General features: G+C 44.8%; 1 protein-coding gene across 1 annotated transcript; it reads right to left on the reverse strand.

Annotated features, from left to right (window-relative positions):
* Positions 1-2,895: 2,895 nt before the first annotated feature.
* On the reverse strand, positions 2,896-6,040 carry B2M (beta-2-microglobulin). Its single transcript, XM_056866070.1, has 2 exons — positions 5,971-6,040; positions 2,896-3,254 (listed from the first exon to the last, which is right to left on the reverse strand). The coding sequence occupies exons 1-2, from the start codon at positions 6,038-6,040 to the stop codon at positions 2,896-2,898; spliced, it is 429 nt and encodes a 142-aa protein (XP_056722048.1).
* Positions 6,041-8,248: the final 2,208 nt, after the last annotated feature.

An 8,248-nucleotide genomic window follows, 5' to 3' on the forward strand; every position in this document is an offset into this window, starting at 1 on the left:
GTGTAGTGGTTAAAAGCGGTGGTTTGGAGCATTGAACTGATCTGGAGAACCGGTTTTGATTCCCCACTCCTCCACATGAGTGGCGGAGGCTAATGTGGTGAACTGGATGTTTTCCCACTCCTCCACATGAAGCCAGCTGGGTGACCTTGGGCTTGTCACAGTTCTCTTAGAGCTCTCTCAGCCCCACCTACCTCACAGGGTGACTGTTGAGGGGAAGGGGACTGCAAGCCGGTTTGATTCTTCCTTAAGTGGTAAGAGAAAGTCGGCATATAAAAATCAACTCTTCTTCTTTGTATCTCTGGTGTAACCGTGCAAAATGTAAATTGGATCCAAGAAGTGTAGGCCTATGGGAGCAATTCTAAGCAGGTCTACTCAGAAATAAAAGTTATTTTATTCAGTGATGCTTACTCCTGAGAGAACACTTCTAGCCACCTTCATGAGCTAAATTAGCTCCTTATGACTGAAACTCGAATGTGGAGAGACGTTGCAGGTTGGCCTAAGAGGTTGACACCAGATTATTTGGCTGACTAATACACCATAAATCCTCAAATTAATAGACAATCACAAAGAAAACATTAAAGGTCAGTAGATGAACTTTATTGTGAGGGCATTTCAGATTCACAAGATAAGTGGTCTGAACCCAATTTATATATCTTCGCAGCATACTTCCCTTTTCAGCATACTTCCCTTCACCAGTACATTCCAACAAAATTCCAGAAGATATTAACAGATGAATTTAAAACAAAAGCAATACAATAGCTAAATTACTATCAAAATTAAAGTTGCAAAATCTCTGCATGTTGCAATAAATGCATGATAGCTCTACTTTTCAGGGTGCTCCTCAATTCTATGCCTGCCTTGGAGACGCATAAAGGAAAGCTCTATTTCCGCAGCCACTTCTGTCTGTTAATCTAGAACGGCTTATGATTGTCTGTCCCAATTCATTGGGCAGTTCCTTTTTTTAAAAAGTGATTATTTTTAAACAAAAACTTAACCAACACCGGGGGGGGGGGGGAGCAAGCATCCTCTTAGAAGAGACATTTCAAATTTTTGTCTTGTGACATGTATGGGAATACTCCTTAAACAAGAAAATTATTTCTTTCTCCAGCAATACTGTTTCTTTCATGTGCTAATTTACACAGGTTTAACTGACTGACTTTACGGCTCTAATTCATTCGATGGTTTGACTGACATTTCCTTAACTAGATGACAGTCCTTCTAAATCCACGTGACTCAAAATCTCAAGCTTCATATAGCAACAGGCCTCAGGAGACACCCGGCACACTTAATTCACTGTTCACACACGTAAAAATTGTTTCCATAGTTCTGCAGTCATTTGAAAGCAGGGACAGAACAGGAAGAAAAGTTAAGGATTGCATGGCTGGAAATCGCCTCAAATGGCCAAGGTCTTCCAACCTGGAGAGAGGGAAAAGATCAAGTTTTATATTCAATCATCTCAGAACTGCTTTGCTTTAAAAAGTCTGCTGCATCGAGTTTGAAACAACAAATGGAATGGTGCAGTGCTAGATTGGCAGACCCAGGGCCACGGTGCACGTGACACTGGGGGCCCGCGATGAGATCTCCTGCTGTGGACTTAAAAAGCATCCATACAGCTGCCAATCTGGAATTTGGCCATGGTGCTGGGGAAAGGGGCAGCTGTTTCTCTGTGCAGGATTCTCCCGACAGAAATTGCACTGGCGTACCCCAATATTAGGCTGGGGTGGGGAGACAGGTACAATGCAGGTGTCCCAATCCAAATCAGAGGGGCCCTGCGACTGCTTTTTAAAGCAGATAGCCAGCATGGTATAGTGGTTAAGAGCAGTGGTTTGGAGCGGTGGACTCTGATCTGGAGAACCAGCTTTGATTCCCCACTCTTCCACATGAGCGGTGGACTCTAATCTAGTCAGATTTGTGGATTTGTTTCCCCACTTCTGCACATGAAGCCAGCTGGGTGACCTTGGGCTATTCACTCTCTCAGCCCCACCTACCTCACAGGGTGTTTATTGTGGGGAGGGGAAGGTGATTGTAAGCCGGTTTGAGTCTCCCTTAAGTGGTGGAAAGTGGGCATATAAAAACTAACTCTTCTTCATTAGCAGCATCAATCACAGCCCCCCATGCTCCAAGTGGTCTGTATCCTACTGCTCCAGTATGTAGAGTTTGAACCCTTCCTCCAATTTAAGTGGCTCTTCTTCTAGTGGAAAAAAATCACTTAAGGTAGAGGAATTTCCTCTGGCCTAAGGTAGGATGCCCATTATGTTTGGGTTCTAGGGTCACATTAGTTCCTTACGGTTCCTAGGGCTGCCCCTCCTCAATAAAAAAATCTGCTAACTGGGCCCAATTCTAGATACAAATTACAGTTTTATTTATTTAAAGAATTTATTAGCTTGCAGGCTTAAAAAGATTGGGGACCCCTGGTTTAGTCATTCCTACTGAGTGCTACTTACAAGCTTTGCAATTATACAACCTACAATACAATCTTGTGCAGTTACAACAGTCTGTCCACAGAAGCCAATGGGATTTAAACCAGAGTAACCATGCATAGGATTGCACTATTCATATATTATTACCTAATATTTATTGATAGCCCATCCTTATCACACACTTACACTAGATGACCCAATTTGCAGGCATGTACATCCACTGTGCAAATTGCTAAGTTGTGGGCCATGTGGAATGGAGCCTGAATAATTTGCTGTGAGCCCCCCATTTTATGTTATATCTTGTTCATTTCCAGTTTTGGACTGGCTAACATAACATTCACTACAATTGTTGGGAAATATCTATACTTTACCTTCTTTTCCTGAGAACTTCTGCTCAGTAATCTGTAAAGAGAACAGTGTCAGTATACGTTTTTGGCTGCGGGTGTTTTTTTTTGGGGGGGGGGGCTCCCATAAGCTAAGAGATTGGGCTGCATTTCAAGGAGCTGAGACAAAAGGAAAGGGGGGCACGAATGGGATCAAAACAAGAAAAGCGCTCACCAAGTTCGACTGTCCGGGGATGAGCCAAGGTTTCGTGCTCCACCCTGCAGGCATAATTGATATTCGCGTCCATAGTGGTGTTGGCGAAGACAAGCCGATGGAAAGCCCAGTTCTGGTTAAAGGAAAGGTCACTTTGCTGACTCTCCATTGGCTGGCCGTTCTTCAGAAGCGTGATGGTGATTTTGGGAGGATGGAACCCGTCAACATAGCACTGCACGGTGTTCTCCTTGCCAATCTCCACAGGATAGCGAGTAAACACATGCACAGAGGGTATTCCTGTACAAATTGGGAAAAGCCAGGAGACTCGTTGAACGACACAAGAACACATGAAGCTGCCTTCTACTGAATCAGACCCTCGGTCCATCAAAGCATTGTCTAAGACCGGCAGCGGTTCTCCAAGGTCTCAGGCAGAGGTCTTTCACGTCACCTAGTCCCTTGAACTGAAGATGCCAGGGACTGAACCTGGGACCTTCTGCAAGCCAAGCAGATGCTCTGCCCCTGAGCCACAGCCCCACCCTATGGGGGGAAATGCAAAGTGACCTTATACTGAACCTCTTCATTGGTCTGTTCAGGTCAGTCTTGCCTTCTTTGACGAGGGTCTCAAGTGCTGAGGTCCTTTGCATCACCAACTCCCTGATCCTTGCTAGCTTGAGATGCCGGGAATCAAACCCGGGACCTTCTGCACACCAAGCAGAAGCTCTGCCACTGAACAACAGCCCCTTCCCCACAGAGGATCCGCCATCGAGTGCCCACACATTGGACAAATTTCCTCCGTAGACGTCTCTTCCACATAAGAAAACGGCTGCAGGAGATCCAGAGCCCGGATAACCCAGGCTAGCCTGATCTCATAAGCTCTCGAAAGCTAAGCAGGCCCTGGCTAGTATTTGGAAGGGAGACCTCCAAGGAATATCGGGGTTGTGACGCAGAGGGAAGGCAATGGCAAACCACCTCTGAATGTGCCTTGCCTTGAAAACCCTACTGTGGTGAGAAGATTGCCACAAATCAGCTGTGTCATGATGGCTGGCCCTTTCCATTCAATTCCAGAAACCAAATGAGGATCTGGTGAGACAATACTAGCCAACTCAGACTAAATACTTGGACTTAATACTCAGCTGGCACTTGTGAACGTCTCTCGACTTGAAAAACCCTACAGGGTCACAGTACGTCTTCTGTGACTTGGCGTTGTACAGGAAGCAAGAAAAAAAAAGGAGGGGAATAAAACCCAACCTAAAAACAGAAGCCGGGTACCCAAGGTTGGGTGAAAAGAAAATATATATAAGTCTATGTATAAATACTGAAAGTATAATTTATTGGAAGCGCCATGTAAAAGTTAAAATTATTTAAAAGCATTAAAATAGCACAATGGCATTTTCTGAGGTTGATAACTGTAACCACATACCAAACGCGTTTCGGCCTATGGGGCCTTCATCAGTGGTTAATTAAAACCCTTGTTAAGCCTGCACACATTTACAGAAATACATTAATAAATACAGACAGTTCAAACCCAACCAGGCATGTGTATATGTTGTAAAATCTATTCCCAATTACTCAAACATCTGGTATAATAGGTTCTAGTTGTAATACTGATTAGTATATATCTCATATACTATATGTGCAGGTATCAACCTAGTAAAGCAGGAAGCACCATTGTACAGGAAGCGCCATAGTTAGGAAAACGCACTTTGTTTCCCAAACAACAACCCCCCCTTTCGCCCTTGTAGAATTTGCCTGGTAATCCCCCAGTAATAAACAGGAGACTGTGGCTTCTCAGAGACAAACTAGTTTTCCTTTCAGCATAATAGCTTTTTGCGGACTGGTTGGCACCCCCTCTTTGTGAGATGCTTGCAGCGGGTGCCCGTGGCACAACAGGCAGGCTCTAGCCCACAAAAAAGGTTATGCTAGAGGAAAACCTTATTACTCTTGGAGGGGAAACAAAAATCATGCTTATTTTGTACTGTCCCCAGACTTAACACGGTTATTCCTCGAGGAATCGCTGCCCTTCCCAGATGTCCCACAATCCATTTTGTTTTGTGGACTGCCAGAAAAAGAAGAAAAAAAGAAAGCAGGAAGCAAGAAGAACGAGAGAGAGAGAGAGAGAGAGAGAGAGAGAGAGAGAGAGAGAGTGAGAGAAAGGAAGAGAGAGAAAGGAAGATCCTTTCCCACACCCACACCCTCTGGCATCTGCGCCAAAAGGCAGATGCTATATGCTATACACACACAACACACACACACACACAAGAAACAATATGCCATATATGCATGGGAGGTTTTGCCTTGGATTTGCCACTCTCTAGATGCACATTTTCCCCATTTGAACTCTCAAAACTCTGCATGGGGGGCTTATTGTTGAGTTTTGAGAATTCGGATGGGGGTAAAGTGCATCTAGAGTGGCAAATCCAAGGCAAAACCTCCCATGCATATATGGCATATTGTTTCTTGTGTGTGTGTGTGTGTGTGTGTGTGTGTGTAAAGTGCATCTAAAGAGTGGCAAATCCAAGGCAAAACCTCCCATGCATATATGGCATATTGTTTCTTTTGTGTGTGTGTGTGTGGGGGGACTCTTGGCGACCCTATGAATGAAAGTCCTCCAAAACGTCCTATCTTTGACAGCCTTGCTCAGATCCTGCAAATTGAAGGCTGTGGCTTCCTTTATTGAGCCAATCCATCTCTTGTTGGGTCTTCCTCTTTTCCTGCTGCTACTTTTGTTTCTTCTACTCCGTGCTCATGAATCCGGATTATTCCCCCCCCCCTGCAAACGACGCAAAAGAAACAGAGCCCACGGATTATCAGCTAGTGGAAAGATTTTGGACGGGGGTGTGGGGGTACCCTTCCTCCCCTCCCCTTGGATAGGTCACTCGCGTCAAGCGGGTCGTGAGAACGCGCCCGCGGGTCTCAACCCGTTACAGCCCCCTCCCCCGAAAAGGGATCCAGGCACGCCCGGAAAACTTCCGCTCGCCCTGCAAAGAAGACCTTCCCGGGGGAAAGGACTCACTCTTTTCGGCGTTGAGGGTGTGGAGGCAGGCCACCACCAGGACGCACCAGAGCACGGCTTCCTTCGCCATCGCAGCCGCGTCTTGCTCCGAGCTCCTCGGACTCCGAATCTGCCCCGACGGGCTGGGGAACGCCCGGACTCGCCTCTCCAGGGCCAATCGCAATCGAGGACGGCCGCCTCGTCACTAGTAGCCGGGCAGGCGACTGATCGCAAGTGCGGGGAAAGGGCCGCGGGGCTTTCCGGCGCATGCGCGCTGCCGGCCCGCCGCTTTCGCTTTCCCTTTGCAGGAAGGCGCGTGGATTCCGGGAAAGCGCCCGGTCCCGAGCAGGGGGATTCCGCGTGCCGTAGAAGCTAAACAAGCTACAGCTTAGGGCCCCCAAAAAATTTAAAGGGAAAAAAAAACTGGATGTCCAAAATATAAGATAAAAAATATATATAAGATAAAAAAACTGGATGCCCAAAATATAAGATAAAAAATATATATAAGATAAAAAAACTGGATGTCCAAAATATAAGATAAAAAAATATATATAAGATAAAAAACTGGATGTCCAAAATATAAGATTAAAAATATATATAAGATAAAAAAACTGGATGCCCAAAATATAAGATAAAAAATATATATAAGATAAAAAAACTGGATGCCCAAAATATAAGATAAAAATATATATAAGATAAAAAACTGGATGCCCAAAATATAAGATAATATATATATATATTATCTTATATTATCTTATATATATAAGATAAAAAAATATATAAGATAAAAAAACTGGATGCCCAAAATATAAGATAAAAAACAAATAAAATAAAACCTACATACAGCAACAGTGTTTGCATTATTAAGTTTGTTATGCTAGGAAAAGTTGAGGGCAGCAGGAAAAGAGGAAGACCCAACAAGAGATGGATGGACTCAATAAAGGAAGCCACAGCCTTCAGTTTGCAAGATCTGAGCAAGGCTGTCAAAGAGAGGACATTTTGGAGGACTTTCATTCATAGGGTAGCCATGAGTCGGAAGCGACTTGACGGCACTTAACACACACAAATGAATAAAAAATCATTTTAAGTTAGAGCTTAATCATTATTTAACTATTAATATACTTCTTCTTAATTGTATTCCAGTTCAACAATTACTTTGATAAAATACATATTTTGTTCTGTGCAAAATGGCTTTAGGTACCTATTAGGTCCATAAATTACCGTATAGCATATTCCACAGTGGGTAGCCGTGTTAGTCTGTCTGCAGTAGAAGAAAAGAGCAAGAGTTCAGTAGCACCTTAAAGACTAACAAAAATATTTTCTGGCAAGGTATGAGCTTTCTGGTATCTGAAGAAGTGAGCTGTGGCTCACGAAAGCTCATACCCTGCCAGAAAATATTTTTGTTAGTCTTTAAGGTGCTACTGGACTCTTGCTCTTTTCTACTACATATAGCATATATTCAACACAAAAAAACAGAGACAATTTGTTGTTGACAAAGGACAGCTGGACATATAAAGGGCCCCATTACCTTCAATAGTTTAGGGCCTCATCAAACCTAAATCCAGCCCTGCATGGGAGGTTCCCCCCATCCAAATTCTCAACACTCAGCAAGCCCCCATGCAGTGTTTTGAGAATTCGGATGGGGAAAATGTGCCTCTAGAGAAACCTCCCCAGGCATAAATGGCCTAAGAGTAACTAGCCGAAGGTCAGCCAGCTGGCTTCATGTATTGGAGTGGGGAAACCAACCTGGTTCACCAGATTAGCCTCTGCAGCTCATGTGGAGGAGTGGGGAATCAAACTGGGTTCTCCTGAAGCTGCCTTATACTGAATCAGACCCTTGGTCCATCAAAGTCAGTATTGCCTAACGCAGACCTGCAGCGGCTCTCCAGGGTGTCTTAGGCAGGGGTCTTTCACATCACCTACTCACCTAGTCCCTTTAACTGGAGATGCCGGGGATTGAACCTGGAACCTTCTGCATGCCAAGCAGAGGCTCTACCACTGAGCCACAGCCCCTCTTCCATGGCTCTCTGGGGTCTCAGGCAGAGGTCTTTCACATCACCTGCTTGCCTAGTCCCTTTAATTGGAGATGCCGGGGATTGAACCTGGGACCTTCTGCATGCTAAGCAGATGCTCTGCCACTGAGCCACAGCCCCACTCCATGGTTCTCCAGGCAGAGGTCTTTCACCTCCCCTACTTGCCTAGTCCCTTTAACTGGAGATGCTGGGGATTGAACCTGGGACCTTCTGCATGCCAAGCAGAGGTCTTTCACATCACCTACTTGCCTAGTCTCTTTAACTGG

Source organism: Euleptes europaea, chromosome 20 (assembly GCF_029931775.1).
Source record: "Euleptes europaea isolate rEulEur1 chromosome 20, rEulEur1.hap1, whole genome shotgun sequence".
Classification (NCBI taxonomy): Eukaryota; Metazoa; Chordata; class Lepidosauria; order Squamata; family Sphaerodactylidae; genus Euleptes; species Euleptes europaea.